This window comes from Salmo salar, chromosome 04, assembly GCF_965601325.2.
Source record: "Salmo salar chromosome 04, fSalSal1, whole genome shotgun sequence".
Lineage (NCBI taxonomy): Eukaryota > Metazoa > Chordata > Actinopteri > Salmoniformes > Salmonidae > Salmo > Salmo salar.
Window position 1 is genome coordinate 19,169,732 of NC_138294.1, and position 19,933 is coordinate 19,189,664.

The following is a 19,933-nucleotide window of genomic DNA, read 5'->3' on the forward strand; positions in this document are numbered from 1 at the left end:
GCATTTAGTTGTGCAACTAACTAGGTATCCCCCCTTTCCCTTCCCTCCATTTAAACATACAGGCAGTACACTACTCACCTTCATCAGTGGAGACGCTGTTCTTGTCAGTGAAGTAGATGACCACCAGTCCGATGCAGGCGCCAGTCAGAGCCACAAACAGTAGTACCAGGCTCTTCTCCAGGGTACTCAGACCCCTGGACTTGGGCCTCTGCTTTAAGTCTTCCTCCATGCTCTCCGTTCACAGTGGTAGAGATGTGCAGGTGTGGAGCAAATGTGCTTTGCCTCTGGTGCACCAGCGTCTCACGGTCTGGTTCGACCTTTGGTAGACTGGCTGTACCTTGGACTCACCTGAACCTGGACAAGGGATACGGAGCGTGTCTGTGCGGAGAGTTTTTGACTGTTTAGGATTTTTGGACATGTTGTAAAACGTCTTATTGTGTGCATAGGGTAAATTAGTTGATGTCATTTTGAGTGTCAAATAAAACCATTATGATTTTGTACATAGATTCAGTAGGGGCAATGGTACCTCTCACCTATAACTTAACCTGTTGTAGGCTACTATAGAACCGTTATACACACTGTTGTACAGTATAGCCTATAGCAGGGCTATTCAACTCTTATCCTATGAGGTACAGAGCCTGCTGCTTTTCTGTTCTACCTGATCATTAATTGCACCCACCTGGTGTCTCAGGTCTAAATCAGTCCCTGATTCGAGCGCAACATTGAAAAAAACACAGTGGAACTGGCTTCGAGGTCCAGAGTTGAGTTTGGGGGGACTATGGTATATGACCTGTGTTTACGCAAGCCTTGTTTATATTATTAACTTTGTCCCTACACTCGACCCCGAATCTCATTTCAAAACATTTACTGTCTCAACCTCAGCTTTTATAAGAGGAGCGGGCCCGTCACGCAGTGCACTGCAATTATCGTCAAGCTTACTAATTGATTGATGTAGTACAGAGCACTTCTGGGCTATGGTTAAACTCTTTAATGTGGCTTAAGTGCCAAAGCACTTAGCACTAGCGATGGATTTGATTAAAGTAAAAGGAACGATGGGGACTAGGCTCATGGGAACCTACTGTTTAGTCATCTATGCCTCATAGGAGTCCCACAGACGCTACCTGGCAATCAATTACCGTTTGTTAAGCTAATGGATAATGTGCTAGAAACAGGCTTGTAATCCTGCCTGTTGGAATCAGGGGTCCCTTCCCAGGATGCATCTAAAATAGCACTTTATTCCCCAAATAGTGCAGTACGTTTGACTACTGCTCTATGTTCCCTGGTCAAAAGTAAGGCACTTTCTAGGGAATTATGGGCCGGGGTCAAAAGTAGAGCACTATGTACGGAATAGGATGCAATTTCGAACACTTCGTTGCAAATTTCTAATGGTTCTCTGTACAGACAGCCTGGCTCATGCTGCCTTGCTGTAATACTGCCAGTGTGTTTGTAGCAGGGGAGAACGACTCCCCCCTCTGATTGATGCCATGGAAGTTCAAGGCCAACCGAGGTACTAAAGGCATTGTTAGCAGAAAAACAGGATCCCCCATTATAGTGAATGGAAAAACGGCAATCTTCATGGCCAATCTTTGAGTAAATAAAACAATTTAGAAGACAATCATGGTGCCAACAATTGCTTCTAACACACCAGATGTATGTCCTTGAACCGATTATTTTAAAATCGCACACAGAAGAAGTTATAAGGATAATTAAGTTGCTAATGGCAGCCTGCAGTACTCCGGTCGGCCTTCAGCTTCAGTTACTCAATGAGAGGGAGCAGCACTTCCTGGAATAGCTCAAACTGCACATGTTATGTCTCCATCAGACACCATTTTAACAGACTTCACTTGGCTTCTCTCTGTGGAGAGATTCATTTCACCACACAAATATGAAATATTTATACAGCACAGAACAGTACAATGTATTATCAGATAATGTTTTATTATCTAGGTGAAGTGTGAGTTACACTGTAGCGGTTATCTATCTGGCTCCCCAAGGTCTAATTTAGAGGGTTAGATGTTCTGAACCTGTGGTGCGGTGGTTAGTGTTACCATAGAAACCCTGGACCTAGGATATGGGAAGTAGCACACTCACATACAACAGCACTGTGTCTGAAATGGCACCCTGTCCCTTATATGGTACACTACTTTTGACCAGGGCCCTACTATGAGTGGGATAGGGTGGAATTTGGGACTCAACCTGTGTTACAGTACTATACAGCACAGGAGGTTGGTGGCAACTTAATTGGGGAGAACAGGCACGTGGTAATGACTGGAGTGGAATAGGTGGAAAGGTATCAACAACATCAAACACATGGTTTCCATGGGTTACACACACTGTTGTACAGTATAACCTATAGCAGGGGTATTTTTTGCTGTTTTTTACTGTGTCAAAGTGAGGCCATCTTGTTTGAATTTAATTACCAAGAAGGATGATGAAGGCTGAAGGATGATGAAGTATGAAGGCTGAATCACTATTTCTCAACACGTGAGTGTGTGAGAATCAACTCTCAGCTACGGGCAACGTCCGGCGAGACAGGACGCTCCTCCTCTGACCGACAGGTTTTTAATTGGACTTTTAATCAGAGTCGACTGCAGGAGAGTTGAGGAATCTTGATGTCATCTGAGGGGGCGATAATGATAAGGGACAGTTTGGCAACCGCAATATTCACGCTCGCCATTCGTCATTACAAATTAGGCCGCTCAATAATGACCTACGTCTTCATTCACACGCTCCTAATCGCGGATTGGAGATTAAAAATAACTTTAGGACAGATTTGCATACAATGTGGAAGTGATACCAGAGGTTTCTTCACAATAACTTTGGAGTCAGGGTTAATGAGTTTCATAGAGGAAGTGCTTCAATTTTGGTTAATCTCCATGGAGATTGAATGGTTGGAATTACCTCATCATATAAAGACCTATTGGATTCAGCCACAGTCTGATTAGACATAGACACATTCACTATGGTAACCAGTCACTTTAAATACCTAATCTATCTCTAGGAGATAAGGACTTAGGCCTGTACATTCCCTCCAATTCTTCCCTTTGGGAAAGACAGAAACAAGTGGTGATATACTGTACTCCCACTGGGCACACACTGATTGAATCAACCGTGTCATTTCAATGAAATTACGTTGAACCAACGTGGAATAGACATTGAATTGACGTCTGGGCTGAAACGGAAGCTTCTTATCTCTCCTTGGCAGCACATTTAGGAGCATATCATTACTTAAGAGAACTAAATTAAATGATTTAAGATATTATACAGTCGATAGTGATTTTATATAATGTCTTGCATTTTTTTGTTGGTTGTGGGTCAATTCTAGTAGGTGGTTGAGATATTTTCTCAGTTGCTTTCCATTTCAACCCAAGGGGGAGAAAGCCCCTTCATCCAAACTAAGATGTCTGTGAAGTGACCCATTAACAACTCTCATTACAACTCTACCCTCCAAACTCGCTCACAACTAACTGCACACCACTCACCCCAATAACATCCGTTCACAACAATACTAGTAAAAGTCCTACAACTACAGGTCAGTATATCAACCCTGCTGCTGCTGCAGGTCTTTCAATACATCAGCCGCAAAACATTTTAGTGCATCAAGAATGGATTGGATTTATATAGCAGTTTTTCCAGTTGCTCAAATCGCTTTATTAGATGGTGTGTGTCAATGTGGGGGATATTTTTCTCACCCATGAGTGTCTCTGGGAGGGGGGAGGGAGAAAAAAGGAGAGGGATAGAGTGTTGCTGCAGTGTGTGTGTGTGTGTGTGTGTGTGTGTGTGTGTGTGTGTGTGTGTGTGTGTGTGTGTGTGTGTGTGTGTGTGTGTGTGGAACCTCTGTCCACTGGGGGACCAATGATTTATAGAAACATCTGTCAGTCGTTATAAAGCAGTTTCTAGTAAAGACAGCCAAGGTGACCTTAGTGTGTGTGTTTGTGTGTGTGTGTGTGTGTGTGTGTGTGTGTGCGTGCAAGTATGTGTGCACCTGTGCTTGACCTTCAGCATGTGAAAGGTTACGTACGTGCGTTTGTGTGTGGAACGGCGGGGTGGTTAATGACAAGCCGCTGTAAAATGCCCAGGTCTGCAGTCTGTAATGTTACACAGTGATGGAGTACGCTGGAGTGGAGAAGGGAGAGGGATAGGAAGAGAGAAAAAAGTGTGTGTTCCCCTATAAACAAGAGCACATAGGGGAACACACACACACACACACACACGCATAAACGCGTGCACACACACACACACACACACACACACACACAGAAGCGCACACGCACACACACACCTCAACCCTTCCAAACAACGCTTCCCAACAATGCGAAGTAATGTAGGCCATGTATTCCTCAGGGGCCTGAGCAGCAGACGACATCGGAGGAAGTTCCTTACTGTAGCGCTGCCGGTGATTTAATACAACAGTGAGTAAACAAAACAACTGGAGCAGTACTGGGGAGGTGCTATCAGAGCTGTTCTGGGGTCAGGGAGAGAAACAAAAGGACTGAAGCAGTACTGGGAAGGCGCTATAAGAGCTGTTCTGGGGTCAGGGAGAGAAACAAAAGGACTGAAGCAGTACTGGGGAGGTGCTATCAGAGCTGTTCTGGGGTCAGGGAGAGAAACAAAAGGACTGAAGCAGTACTGGGAAGGCGCTATAAGAGCTGTTCTGGGGTCAGGGAGAGAAACAAAACAACTGGAGCAGTACTGGGGAGGTGCTATCAGAGCTGTTCTGGGGTCAGGGAGAGAAACAAAAGGACTGAAGCAGTACTGGGAAGGCGCTATAAGAGCTGTTCTGGGGTCAGGGAGAGAAACAAAAGGACTGAAGCAGTACTGGGAAGGCGCTATAAGAGCTGTTCTGGGGTCAGGGAGAGAAACAAAAGGACTGAAGCAGTACTGGGAAGGCGCTATAAGAGCTGTTCTGGGGTCAGGGAGAGAAACAAAAGGACTGAAGCAGTACTGGGAAGGCGCTATAAGAGCTGTTCTGGGGTCAGGGAGAGAAACAAAAGGACTGAAGCAGTACTGGGAAGGCGCTATAAGAGCTGTTCTGGGGTCAGGGAGAGAAACAAAAGGACTGAAGCAGTACTGGGAAGGCGCTATAAGAGCTGTTCTGGGGTCAGGGAGAGAAACAAAAGGACTGAAGCAGTACTGGGGAGGTGCTATCAGAGCTGTTCTGGGGTCAGGGAGAGAAACAAAAGGACTGAAGCAGTACTGGGAAGGCGCTATAAGAGCTGTTCAGAGGTCAGTGATGAAGACGCTTCAGTGGGGAGGCAGGGGCTTTAGCCGCCCTGCTGTTGCTGACTTATATGGTGCTTTTATGATAGAGAGAAAGTGAGAGAGAGATAAAAAGAGGGGGAGAAAAAGAAAGAGAGAGAAAGAGGGAGAGAATGAGAGAGAGATAGTGCTTTTTTTTTTACATGATCATCGAGGGAGAACATAAAGCTTGACATGATTCATTACATCACCCAGTGCTCCAGAATCAACCCGTGTTCCATCTATGGAGAATAGCTAAGCATCACTAAGATCACCAGACCCTTAAAGAGATTCATAATCACATACTTACCAATCTCAAAATACAATCAGTAAACAGCAATTAACACAGATACTGATCCCCATGATAAGATGGAGTCTGAGTGTGTCTGATGTGCGGCTAAAGATCCGACAGGGAATTATTTGTGATTTGTATTGGTAATTGTAACGGCTTGTGCTCAAGCTGCGTCTAGGCTACACGAGTCCTCTAAGGATTCTCTGTGTAGCTGAGAGGAGTCTGTGTGTGTGTGTGTGTGTGTGTGTGTGTGTGTGTGTGTGTGTGTGTGTGTGTGTGTGTGTGTGTGTAGCTGAGAGGTGTGTGTGTGTAGCTGAGGTGTGTGTGTGTGTGTGTGTGTGTGTGTGTGTGTAGCTGAGAGGTGTGTGTGTGTGTGTGTGTGTGTGTGTGTGTGTGTGTGTGTGTGTGTGTGTGTGTGTGTGTGTAGCTGAGAGGTGTGTGTGTGTGTGTGTGTGTGTGTGTGTGTGTGTGTGTGTGTGTGTGTGTGTGTGTGTGTGTGTGTGTGTGTGTGTGTGTGTGTGTGTGTGTGTGTGTGCGTCTGCGTGTGTGCATGTGCGTGCGTGGAGCTAACTGGGTCATAGCAGGAGGTTTAACACATTTTAACTATGTTTCTGAGGTGGACATTTTATCTGGAGGGCTAGAGGGAGTCTTGATATAGACTCTAACTAACACGCAGTCGAAGCACCACGCCAAAACCTGATATTCAGTTAAGCAAAGAACGGTTATGTAGTGGTGACTTTAGAGGAATTTCCATAGAGAGGGGAAAAATGCCCCGTGAGAATATAACAGAACCGTATGAGACGACACAACAGTGACATTCAGAGAAATTCCCTCACCAAGATAGAATGTAGACTCTACTAATCTGTTACATCGCTAGAGCATAATTTGATTTCTTAAAGCGCACTGACACATTAATGTTAGATGATGATAGACTGGCCAACTGTTGATGAACACGGGCTCTCAGTTTAATTAAGTTTCTGGGCCCCGCACAATTTATTTTCATCTAAATCAATGATCATCTGCAAGTCAATAGCCTATATCTATTTTTAAGGCAGGGATTTCATTTTCCAAACCCTAAGATTTATAACTCTAAAATAAAACTCAGTTTCAATTCCACTCCCTAGATTTCTTATCCTGCCAGAGAGGAGAACAGCAGCACTCATTTTACAACATTACAAAACAACCTTTCCATTTCAAACAGGTACATTCAAAACAGCCCCCTACCTGGAACCAAAAGACTGTGGTCATGACCGGATTGGATATTAGACAAGACATACAGCACAGAGTGTGATTTTAATATTGAATAATACAGGCTGCTAGTTACTATGACAGAGTGAGAGCCTCCCTCCCTCCCTCCCTCCCTCCCTCCCTCCCTCCCTCCCTCCCTCCCTCCCTCCCTCCCTCCCTCCCTCCCTCCCTCCCTCCCTCCCTCCCTCCCTCCCTCCCTCCCTCCCATCTCTGTTTCTCTCTGTCTCAGTCTCTCTCATCTCTCTATCTTACAGTCTTTTCATCACAATGAATCTCCTCTTGTGTTTAACACCCACCGCCTATGGCCACATCTAATCTGCACTTTCAAATGGGAACCAGTCGCAGGGACACGGGGGGGCGAGGGGGACATTAAATATTGAAACACCAGCTAATTAAGGCCGGGGTGAGGGAGTCAGCATTAAGGCTGGTGAGTCGACTGCTGCTGGTCGTGATCTATGGACAAAGAGATGGAGAGAGAGAGCGCGAAGAGACAGAGAGAGAGAGATGGGGGAACATTGAAGGAAGATGGAGGAAGAGGATCAGGGGATGCTTTGTAGCTCTACACACGTAGAAAAAGTGTCAGTCCAAATTCAATACATCTCCTCCCAAAGGTAGCGGCACGACAAAATAGGTTGGTGATGCACTTCACTGTGGCAGCCCCTTCAATCAGCAACTGAGATGACAGTCTGGTTGTGAGTGTGTGGGGGGTGTGATTCTCGTCTTAACACCTTGAATACCAGGGGGATGGAGCTTTGTGTGTGTGTGTGTGTGTGTGTGTGTGTGTGTGTGTGTGTGTGTGTGTGTGTGTGTGTGTGTGTGTGTGTGTGTGTGTGTGTGTGTGTGTGTTCTTTTGACTGGGATCAGAATAGCCCAGGACACCTAACCTAACAGCCCACTGTGACGAATGCAGTGATGAGTGGTGACACACACATACACCCAGACACACAGGAAGTGACAGCACAGTCCTGTGAAATCAGTGTATCACACTGAGACAGAGGGTGTATTCAAACAGACAGTTAGTTGTAATTCCCAAACAAAGAAGACTGGCTGTGAATATTCCCCATTCCACAGTAGGATGTGATGGTAAGCCTATATAAACACATTGAGACTATATTTTCAATTGTTTATAATTTAATAACTTCATTACTCTTAATAACAATGTGGAGAAAACAAGGTTTATGTAATATTTTTAAGCGGATATTTTTTCCTAAGGAAATAAAGTGTGTTTCAGGTGATTCTGAAAGAGACTAGATAAATTGAAAGTTTTAATTAACTTTATGGAAGCAGACTCATAGTTTAATTTTCTCTGCTTAACCCATACATTTCACATCACTGGATTCGGAATGTAGACCTACCTACGTCTTACAATGATTGGCTTTGGAGTATAGATGCATCCTAAAAAAACAAATGGTGACTTACATTTTGAACATCTGTCTTATGTACTAATGGACTTACACATAAAAACATGCATTTTGAAAAAAAATCTTACTACTAATTTGTCTTCTCTAATAGAAGCCCACAGTAATTCACAGATTTTGTGATTTTTTACTTTAACTGTGCCTAATCCAATCAAAGATGTAAAACCCAGAATTCAACTAATCTAGCAAGTGAACGATTCTAAATTTAAATGATTTTGAAAATAAACTGTTTTTAAGTCTTTGATAGAGACTATATTTCCCCTTCTCAGCAAATATTCAACCATCTAATTTTGAAGTGGTTCTTTTGTCCTAGCTTTGATAAGTATTTTAATTGAATCTAATTTTAATGAGAGATTATAGGGAGAGGAAAAGGGCTTGAATAATGTGGAGTACTGTATACATACACTAATTTGTGCGTTGGGTCAATTTCACCACTGTCTCAAGGACATTATTTTGGGAAAAGACTGTATAAAGCCCATCGACAACTAATCCACAAGGAGTACACATCTCCACTCCTCTACTACTGCCTGCTGATACATGCTGAACAACGTCCCCTGTGGTTTCAAACAGCCTTCTACAGCAGTTTTCAGATGTACTTATTGAAACAAAACACTGTACCCGATGATACAGTGTGTACAACTAAGCATATACAACATCAGAATATTTAAGTTTTGAATCAGAGCAAGTCAAAAAGCTGACATTTCATATAGTATACGAACAGAGTCAAAGCAATGGTTTAAAAAAAAAAAAAAAAGAGTATTATGATTCCATAAAGGACATGACAAGCTGGGTGTTTCGTGAGGATGGTTCACAGACCAAATGGAAGATGAATTGAAAAATAGAGACCTCAGAGCTCCTCGGATTGGCAATGTCTCTACTACTAGACATTACTCACGTGCTCAATCATTTCCGGTCCCCGTAGATCAGCTATCAGCTGCAATATTGCTTCAAACAGACCTTTTACCCATCCTCAAGCAACGTCTGATAACACATTGTAACTGAGGAACTCACACTGTGGGGATGCGTGCCTCTAACGCTCTCTTCAAACACCTGTCAATGAATTCAGAAAGAACTGCTCGGCTGTAGATCACTTTTCGACCTTGAGGTTTTTTTTAATCCAAAACGAAGAGAACAGAGACTAAATATAGAGCACCTAAATGCACACAGGCCCAGTGTTATATTGTATATAAGACATATGGAAATGAGCACAGCAGAGGTTTTCTTCTTCTTCTTTATCAAGACAAAATAAGTAGTTACCCATTCAAAATAAAATCTGCAACAAAAAACAAAAAAAGAATATATTCATTTTAGAAATAGAGGTTGTTCAATACACCCGGAACGTTATCGTACTGTATATATACCAAAATGCACCCACTGCACTGAGAAGTAGTGATATTTAGTTGCACATCTGTAAAAGGTATGATACTGACAGTAATATGTATGTATGCCCAAAGATCAGAGCCATGTACTGTATACACCAGGACTTCATAGTGGTAAAATGAGTTATGACTGCCATAAGTACTAACACACATGCGTTTCACTAACATATTATTATTGCCATTTTTCATTAAATACCGTTAGAATCTCTCTCATCTATAAAATAAGTTGTCCATAACAAGAACCTATTTTAGTTTTTTGTTTTGTCCTCTTCCTTTGATAATCATCAACCCTATCTAAGGTAACATTGTATACAACAACATCTGACCAGTAGGGTTAGGGAGAGATCCCAATATCCACACTTTGCTTGGCATCGGAGGAACCATAACAAGGGGTGAACCAGCCTGCTTTATAGGGGACTCAGCTGATGGTGTGGGCTGCATACAGCCCGCTGCTTCTCCTTCTCACTCCAGCACGGCGGTAGGGGGAGGGTGCGCGCAGCACTTGGGCCGTCTGACATTTTTCAGCATGGACCTGAAAACGTTCTGCTGCCTCCTCTTGTTTTTCCTGCTGTTGGCGTCGTCCACGGCAACGGTGGCGGGCGAGTCGGGCACCACCGGCGGCACTGAGATGGACTTCCTGAGTGATGACTGGGTCACGACCTTCTTCTCTTGTTCTTTGATCTTACACTGCAGGTGGCTCTGGATGGCAAAGCCAAGGGACTCGGGGTCAACGGATGCTCCGTACACCTCCCAGGTCATCCCCTGCTCGTCCCACAGCACATCGTGAACGCTCTTCTCTCCTTTCTGTTTCCCCTCCTCGTCTTCTTCCTCCTTGTCCTTCCTCTCCGGCTCCAGCTGCTCCTGCTTCTTCTTGCCCAACAAAGCCTTAACGCCCCCAACCCCCTTAACAATGCTCTCCTTCGCCGCTTTCACTGCCGTCTTGGGTTTAGTGTCCTCTGCTTTTTTGGAGGTTGTCGTTGAGGCCTGGCTGGGCTTGGCAACGGAAGAAGTTGACTGCGAAGGAGGAGGAGCAGCCTTATTGTCGGAGGATTTGGTCTTGCTTACGGCAGTTGGCGACAAGGGGGACGGAGCTTTAGCAGAGGGAGGCTTGGCAGGCTGCGTTGGCACGGTCTGCACTTCATTAGACACCGTTGGTTTCTCTGCTGCATTGGGCTTGGATTGGGAGTCTGCCACTGCCTTCTCGCCTCGATGCTGGTGATGATTCGCTTTAGCTACCTGCTCGTTTTGGCCGCCGCACGGCTCGATGTTGATCTGGTAGACGGGCTGCAGAGGCGGGAGTGCTCCTCTCTGCTGGATGTTGCATAGCGCTGCTGCCCCCCCGACTGCCAGATCTTTAGGCTTGGCCCCCAGCCTGGCGACCTCTGCATGGAGGGCCGCCACCGCCTCCTCTGCATGGAGCACCACGCCGGCACTCTGACTGGAGCATGACCCCGCCTCCAGGGTCAATCGCTCTGACCCGGACCTGAGACCTGCTGTGTAGTTAGGTGGCGGGGGGCAGGATGGACTGCTGCCCATGTGAATCTGGTGGAGGGGCACCTGGTAGACCACAGACAGGCTCTCAACTGCTGCTTCCTCCCTCAGGGCAGCACCTCTGTCAGTGGACCTGTAGGGCGGGGGCAGAGGAAACAGGCTGGGGCTGGTGGAGACCGCCCGGCTGCACATGTTAGCCACTGCTTGGACCTCTACGTCCTGGCCCTGCTTGCTATGGGTGGGGGTGGCGGTGGGGGTGGCGATGGGGGTGCGGGTCATGGTGGAGGCCTCCCGGTATAGTTTACAGTGGGCTTTCTGTTGCATCTCCTCCGAGACCGAGGCAGTCTGGACGGCTTCGTCTGTCACCTGTGCTGCATGGTGGGCAGGCTGCTGGTTCTGGCCCTGTTGGGCCTCAGACTGCTGGTTCTGTTGGGCCTCGTTGGGTGACGAGGGAGAATCCTTCTGTGATGAAGACTCTGACGATGCCGCCAGCAGGTGTTTATTTAAGCAGATCTCTGTCTTTGCTACTGGAGTAGGTTGTAAATCCTTCTTCTCGGGGGGTGTCGGACTTGAGGCCTTATTCCTAAGCCCTACGTTTTCCTTGCTGTCTGATGATGGAGGTGTGGTGGTGATGGCAGCATTAACAGGAGCTACTGCAGTCTCCCTGGTCTGTTCCGGCTGCGATGTAGCTGCCGTTTTATTATATTCCGTTTGGGAAGGAGGGTTCTGAGAGATTGTCTTGGGCGTATTTTCTTTAGAGGCCTGTAGAGGACGTTCTGATAGAGTAGGGTTGGTGGCGGTGGCTGGGCTAGGTAAAGGTGAGAGACTCTGTGTTGTCGTACTATTATCAGCCTCTTTTGATTTGTAAGGAGGCGGAGCAACCTTGTTTGTAGTCACTGCAGCTCCCTCTGCCTTACCTTGTTTGGGAGTCGTCAGAGACGTCAGCACTTCAGAGGCTGAGGTATGCTTTGGATCACAGGTCTGAGGGGGATGTTGATTTGGTGTGGTTGCGTTTTTGTTGTCTCCTGCTAGTAGTGACTCCTCTTTAGCTACTGCAGAAACTCTGACTGTAGCACTCGGTACTGCTGTGGGCTCTGGCGATGGCTTGGCTGCACACCCATTCCCTGCCCCTGCTCCACCAGGCTCTTTCTCTCTGCAGTAATTCGTATGCACGTCAACCTTTGATGATTTAACGGCGGACGACAGGCCGGCCTTACAGATATGCTTCTCCTTCTCCTCGGCGGCGGCTGTGGGGGTTAACGCTGTCAAATTGGCGTTGCCGTCCCTACGGCCCTCTGCCGTCGCCTCGGTTACACTCACACCTCCTCGGCATGTCAATGCCATCTGCTGCTCTATTCCAATCACATGCTCCGTTGGCGATTTCCCTCCGTTGCCATTGGTCGAGAAAGGTGTGTTGGTGTTGGACCCCACCCCGCCGCCAACCGGTTGTCCATGGCCAGTTGATTGGATCCTGGAGGTTGTGTTGGGGGTTGTCAGACACAGGTTATCCTGTGTGTGTTCTGTAGGGAGAGGGGCAGGGGTAGTGGTGGGGGCAGGGCAACCCTGGGTGAGGTTCAGGTTAGGTTCTTTAGCCCAGTTGGTGTTAGACTCCTGGTTTCCCAGAGCTTCCACTCCAGCCAGCTGAGGGACCATTTGGACTGTCACTGTCCTTTTTGGGTTGGTTCCCATCCTGTATTGAGACAGTCCTCTTAGCCACTTCTACTGTAGGGATCCAAAGTCGAACCAGGTGTCCACAATCCTATCCCTGTCTATTTGTGTAATTCCCTATAAAGTAGGAAAATAGAATAGTTTTAGTTTCAAAGAAGAAGTATGAAGAATACATTAGATCATTCCATGTAGATAATGGTATTATACTATAAGCCTTTATATTAATAGAGGATGATGATCTTGGTAATGTCTTTCTCACCCTTGCATTTTACATCCTGACCTCAAAGGTGATATCGAAACACCAAAAAAGACGTGAGACTTTATTACAATTTTTTTTGAACATAAAGACATTTTAACTTCAAATTAGAAAACTAACACGATGAGTGATGAATCTGAATCTGTAAACAAAGCAACAGACAATAGCAATAACTCCAAATTACTAACAATAAGCCCAAGACAATGCTGCTTCAAAACTGACCTAAACTGTTTTGCTGCTCAGAGATCGTTGGCCTTTCCTCTTTTCATTCCAGTAAGTACATTTCATTTTAATGTGTCTCTGATGACTGCAAACTGATTTGAAATGATGGACCATGAGCACTCCGAGTCCCTTTGGAGCAGAGAAGATAAAGCAATGCCAAAACTAAGATTAACTATGCCACAAATGATTTTTGCTCAAAAACTGATGGAATTTGAAAGACTACAGCAATCAAAAACACTTACCACACACTTCAACAAGCTTGAGTGAATTAAATAATTCCTCTTAACCCAGGAGGAAATCTATTGAATTATCCTTAAGTGGGGACAGAGGCATTGACTTTGCAATCGCAACAAGTGAAAGCAATAGTGTAGCCTTAGTTCCATGTTTGACTTTACCATTAGAAAAAAATATATATCCCAATGCCCCAGGGCAGTGATTGGGGACATTGCCCTGTGTAGGGTGCCATCTTTCGGATGGGACGTTAAATGGGTGTCCTGACTCTGTGGTCACTAAAGATCCCATGGCACTTATCTTAAGAGTAGGGGTGTTAACCCTGGTGTCCTGGCTAAATTCCCAATCTGGCCCTCATACCATCATGGCCACCTAATCATCCACAGTTTACAATATGTCTCATTCATCCCCCCTCCTCTCCCCTGTAACTATTCCCCAGGTTGTTGCTGTAAATGAGAATGTGTTCTCAGTCAACTGACCTGGTAAAATAAGGGTTAAATAAAGAGCTATCAGACACTGCAGCCTACAGATGTAGGATCTTCATTTGAGCCAGTTTCCTACAGCAGGATAATAATCCTGCAGCAACAGGAAATGTGAATTATTATATGGACTATAATAAATGGACAGTTTTGTAGGAGTTGATCAATTTTCTCAGCAACAAAAGAGTGATCAAATTATGATCCTATATCTGTATGCATAAGTCCTTTTAAAAAGGTCTGAAATGAGCCATCTGCTAGCCTCAAACACAGACCTCTGTGTGTTTGTTGGTCTCATCTGTTGCAACATCTTCCCTGAAGCTACAGCAACAGAGCTGTTCATTGTGGACATCGATAAGACATTGAACCAATTTGGGGAGATTTCAAATGCACTTCAATTAGCCCATTGGATTTTTCCAATAGGCTTCATTCATCATAGAGTCTGTTCATTTTTGACTCTGTGATCTTATTTTCCTCATCATCATTCTACAGGTTATGGCAATTAAAAAGCAGGTCTATTGCCATTAATAACAAAGTAAATGTCTCGACGGGTTATCCTTATCCTTCTAAAGCAGACACTTCTAGTTCCTGAATGTCCTAGCCAGGCTACTAAATATTCCATTTGGAATTGTAAGCTCAAATACATCACAGTGTATTGGCTTATATGTAGGCCAAACGCACACACCCATCCGAAAATAAATCTCAAGCAGTGTCTAAGCCTGCAGCTGCAGACTCCAGACAGAGAGAAGTAGAAAGAGTGAGTGAGCAGCGGCCCACTCAAAAAGAGATCTGATTTCTGAAAGGTACGAATTAATGGCTTTGCCATGGTATTTTTAGTACAGAAGGAGAATAGGATGGCTTGTATAGTCCTGAGTGCTTGAGTTGTGATTTGTCAGATTGGATTTTCCATGCCACACAGTTGGCAAACGTGTACAGTATATTCACACTATAAGAAAGTGACCTATTACTACGGCACCACTCTCTGGCTGCCTTGACAAGTGGCTCTGGCTGTCGGACGAGATCACATCCAACCCCTTGGAGGTGTGAAGTGAAATGATGGTTCCCTATGAAATTGTTCTTCAATGGCCGACCACGCTTTCAGCAATCAACTCGACCGCAATAATTGAACCAGGTGTACAGGGGCGAAATGAAGAAAAGGAAGCAGAGCAACTCAGCACTCACACAGACACACTGTGTGTGACTCCTTGAACTGTCATCCCAGGACGTTCACATCCTATAAAATGATGTGTTTCCTATGTAGTTTATCTCAATCAAAATTAGATGGTGACTTAAAGCATCTGTTGTTCTGGAACTTTGTGTCCTAGGGTGTTGTTTTTGGGCCTCACTATTAATCATCCTCATCATTAAGTTTGTTCTCAGCCAAGGAAAGGTTAGTCTTCTTTTTGGGCATATCCAAATAGCCAGAACCTGTGACATTTTATTTTCTGCACAAAACAATGAATAGGCCCGTATTCATAAAGAGTAAGTGTGAGAGTAAGAATGCTGACCTAGGATCAGTTTAGGATCAATATTCCATATAATAGAACTGTGGGTTTAAGTTACTCTGTCAGAGTACATTTTGAGGGGAGAGGCAGAGGGATAGACTAGTCAATCCTTTATTCAGGGCCCGTATTGATTCATAACGCCCCTCAGAATAGGAGTGCTGATCTAGGATCAGGTCCCCTCTGTCCATCTAATCTTATTCATTATGATCTAAAAGACTACACTGATCCTAGATCAGTATGTTTACTCTCACGCTTACTCTTTATTAATAAGGGCCTTGGTTACTTGAAGCAGGAGGTGACCGTATCCTACAGGAAGGGGTCAGTGTGTCCTCTGCCTCATGTAGGGTAGCTGTGGGGTCTCCCATCAGGAGTTCCATCACGCCATGTTAATATCGAAGATGAGCGAGAGGCCCCCAAGCTGTTCATTTGAGACACAGGAGCATATAAATACGACTTTGTAATCAGATTTGTCTTGTTTCTTACTTCGATGGGAATTCAGTGGAATAAACCAAGCAGATGAATCAACAAGGTTGGTATATAAGATCCAGTGAGGTACACTACATGACCAAAAGCATGTGGACACCTGCTCGTCAAACATCTCATTCCAAAATCATGGGTATTAATATGGTCCCCCCCTTTGCTGCTATAACAGCCTCCACTCTTCTAGGAAGCATTTCCACTAGATGTTGGAACATTGCTGCGAGGTCTTGCTTCCATTTAGCCACAAGAGCATTAGTGAGGTCGAGCACTGATGTTTGGCGATTAGGCCTGGCTCCAATTCATCCCAAAGGTGTTCGATGGGGTTGAGGTCAGGGCTTTGTGCAGGCCAGTCAAGTTCTTCCACACTGATCTCGACAAACCATTTCTTTATGGACCTCGCTTTGTGCACACGGGTATTGTCGTGCTGAAACAGGAAAGGGCCTTCCCCAAACTGTTGCCACAAAGTTGGAAGCACAGAATCGTCTGGAATGCCATTGTATGCTGTAGCGTTAAGATTTACCTTCACTGGAACTAAGGGGCCTAGCCCAAACCATGAAAAACAGCCCCAGACCATTATTCCTTCTCCACCAAACTTTACAGTTGGCGCTATGCATTGGGGCAGGTAGCGTTCTCCTGGCATCTGTCAAACCGAGATGGTGAAGCGTGATTCATCACTCCAGAGAACGCGTTTCCACTGCTCCAGAGTTCAATGGCGGTGAGCTTTACACCACTCCAGCCAATGCGCATGGTGATCTTAGGCTTGTGTGCGGCATCTCGACCATGGAAACCCATTTCATGAAGCTCCCGACTAACAATTATTGTGTTGACGTTGCTTCCAGAGGCAGTTTGGAATTCTGTAGTGAGTGTTGCAACCGAGGACAGACGATTTTTATGCACTTCGCACTTCAGCACTCAGCGGTCCCGTTCTGTGAGCTTGTGTGGCCTATCACTTCGCGGCTGAGCCATTGTTGCTCCTAGACGTTTCTACTTCACAATAACTGCACTTTCAGTTGACCGGGGCAGCTCTAGCAGGGCAGAAATTTGTTGGAAAGGTGGCATCCTATGACGGTGCCTTGTTGAAAGTCACTGAGCTCTTGAGTAAGGCCATTCTACTGCCAATGTTTGTGTATGGAGATTTCATGTTGTATGTTCGATCTTATACACCTGTCAGCAACTGCTGAGGCTGAAATAGGCAAATCCATTCATTTGAAGGGGTGTCCACATACTTTTGTATATAGTGTATATTATTGCTAATCAATACAATATAGCGGTCCAAACAGGACGTAGATTGTGTGAACACCCGACAGCATCATTCATTGGTAATAAGTTAGGCTAATACTGATATTACTGATAAAACAGGAGAAATACTGCTTTAAAAGCCCAATGCAGTAAAGAAAAGTGACGTTCCTGTGTTTTATATATATTTCTACACTATGCGGTTGGAATAATACTGTGAAATTGCGAAAATTCTGATAATGCCCTTTTAGTGTAAGAGCTGTTTGAAAAGTCCACCTGAAATTTCTGCCTGCCTGGTGACATAACCATGGGTAAATTAGTTAATAGACCAATAGGAAAGAGTTCCAAACCTCTCTGCCAATAAAGCTGCATTTAAATTTTCCCCTCCCAACTCAGACCACACCCAGACAGTCCTAACAAAAGTATTGCTTTAGAAATGTATCTTTGCTAAGAAGCAATATTTTGTTTATTTTTTACAATTAGAATTGAAAACAATCACAGTGAGGTACTTAAATTGTTACCCAGAAATGATTTGATAACTAAATGAAAACTGCATTGGACCTTTATCACAAAATAATTGCACATTCTACATTTGAAAAAATAAATACATTAAATATTTTGAAAACCATTTTCAAAAAGCTTATCGTACAGTACAGTAGGATCAAATATATCTAGGACTACTGAGGTTTCCCCCCTCTTGAGTTGACTGACATATTACATACATATCACAACGAATCACATGATACAATAGGTGAGTTGGGGGAATGGACCCTGACAATTGAATGGTCAAATCATATCTCACCTGAAATAGTAATTCGTAGGTCTGTGTGTTTCCCTGGAGATACCATATATTTAAAATACAATTTTATACAGTCAGTGACCGGCGACTAGAATGCATGGACTTAGCGATGGAGATAATGTAGCCTAGACATACATCAACTTTACCATTATGACATGAATTCCTTTAGAAGCATCACACAGTAGAGAATATCCTTCTTTCTCATCTATTTCACGTTTCACTTCTACTACACGTTTAGTAGGCCTATAGGCTACCCAATCCGTATGTAGCTGTGAACGTGTCTATGCATTCGTCATATTAGGGTCTCCTCTCTCGAAAAAAACATCCCCACTGCAATTACAGTTTTAACCCCAGACAATTATCTCATGATGTAGCCTACAAGTGAATTGATATAGAAAATACAACAATATCGTAGCCAAGACAAAACAAAGGGCTGTGCGGATGAATGCGATGAAAAGATACAGTCAGGTGAGAGAAACAACATCATAACCATGTCAATTGACGATGCACATCCGAACCCCACTCCTAATAACCAACACATCAACACATAGGAATTTCAGGACCCCCCCCCCCCTGCGGCTTTACAGTCATATTTGACCTTGCGGAGGAATTCATTATCTGTACACTTATTATCTTAACGACACTTTATTCAGACAAAGAGGAGACAGCTTACCTGGAGCGGTGTAGTCCCCGTATCATATCATATTCAGGGGGTTGATTACTGCGCTATTTAGCCACTGTTTGTTTCCACCGTGCGGCTGAAGCACCCGGCTGAATATCAATGAAAGAATTTCAAGCAGGTCTCGGTGACATGAAGCCGCGCCTTCGATCGGAGCGGTTCAGGATACAGGTCTGATCAGAGGAGGTAGCCTAAATGATAATTGGGTCAAGCATGTAATATCGATTTTCTTCCGAGGGTCTAGCGAAGATGTGGCTGTGCGCTATGACTCACGCTTGTTCGGCTGGGTCCTCCTCCTATACAGACAGTTATCATATCAAACTTGCTGCTACGCTTCACGGAGCAATAGGCTACATTGTCATTGGAGCTAACAAATCGTGGTGTCACCTCTCTCTTTCTGCGAGATCGTGCTGTCCCAGGGGATGTCCACACTGCATTGTTTTCGGGATGCTCAATGACTGTAAAAGAGAAAAAGAAAAAAGAATGAGGGAAAAAATGGTACGAAAGAAAGAGAGGAGGACACAGAATGGTATGAAAGAGAGGAGGGCACAGAATGGTATGGAAGAGAGGAGGACACAGAATGGTATGGAAGAGAGGAGGACACAGAATGGTATGGAAGAGAGGAGGACACAGAATGGTATGGAAGAGAGGAGGACACAGAATGGTATGAAAGAGAGGAGGACACAGAATGGTATGGAAGAGAGGAGGACACAGAATGGGATGAAAGAGAGGAGGACACAGAATGGGATGAAAGACAGGAGGACACAGAATTGCAGGGACATCAGATATCAAACATAGAGAAACCGCATTTAATTACATATGATAGGCTAGTTATTTCCTGCTCTCCACATAAAAAAGAAATGCTGTTAAGCATTTGGACCATTGGGCATTATATATATTATCCCTGTAGACTACATTCGGCATTGCTTGCTGAATGGGAACAACAATCTATAGGCCACAGACAGTGTCACTGCAACACTGTCTGTAGTGTTGTGTTGAGGCAGTGGCTATACACTGTCTGTAGTGTTGTGTTGAGGCAGTGGCTATACACTATCCATTTCCATCACTGGATATGGATGTGACTATGCATGCACTTGCACTGAAGGGGAAAAGCACTGTAATTATGCCCTGTACTCAGTGGTGGTTCTAGCTTGTATGGCTCCCTGGGCGAACCTCCCCAAAAACAAAAAGCACCATTCTGCACTAACTGTCATTTTTATTCAGACATTTGGTACAACACAAATACATAATCATAACATTTAAAACTATATAAATATATATACAAAAATAAGACTCCTAAATATCAAAAAGAAGT

The 19,933-nt window shown here is 44.6% G+C and overlaps 2 protein-coding genes across 2 annotated transcripts in view; both read right to left on the minus strand.

Moving 5' to 3' along the window:
• LOC106602340 (ovochymase-2-like) overlaps positions 1-322 on the minus strand; it is a 34,105-nt gene extending 33,783 nt beyond the window's left edge. Inside the window, 1 exon segment of the mRNA XM_082974162.1 lies at positions 79-322. Within this exon segment, the coding sequence (XP_082830288.1) occupies positions 79-229 (151 nt within the window). The 5' untranslated portion in view covers positions 230-322.
• Positions 323-7,672: 7,350 nt separating this feature from the next.
• LOC123742420 (uncharacterized) lies at positions 7,673-19,395 on the minus strand. The gene is made up of 2 exons (XM_045716537.2): positions 18,613-19,395; positions 7,673-12,851 (listed from the first exon to the last, which is right to left on the minus strand). Exon 2 carries the CDS (start codon positions 12,753-12,755, stop codon positions 10,038-10,040), a length of 2,718 nt encoding a protein of 905 aa, XP_045572493.2. The 5' UTR covers positions 12,756-12,851; positions 18,613-19,395; the 3' UTR covers positions 7,673-10,037.
• Between the last annotated feature and the right edge of the window lie 538 nt (positions 19,396-19,933).

Coding starts and splice junctions, on each gene's coding strand:
- LOC123742420 (XM_045716537.2), bottom strand. CDS start 12,755: ATGGGAACCAACCCAAAAAGGACAGTGACAGTCCAAATGGTCCCTCAG.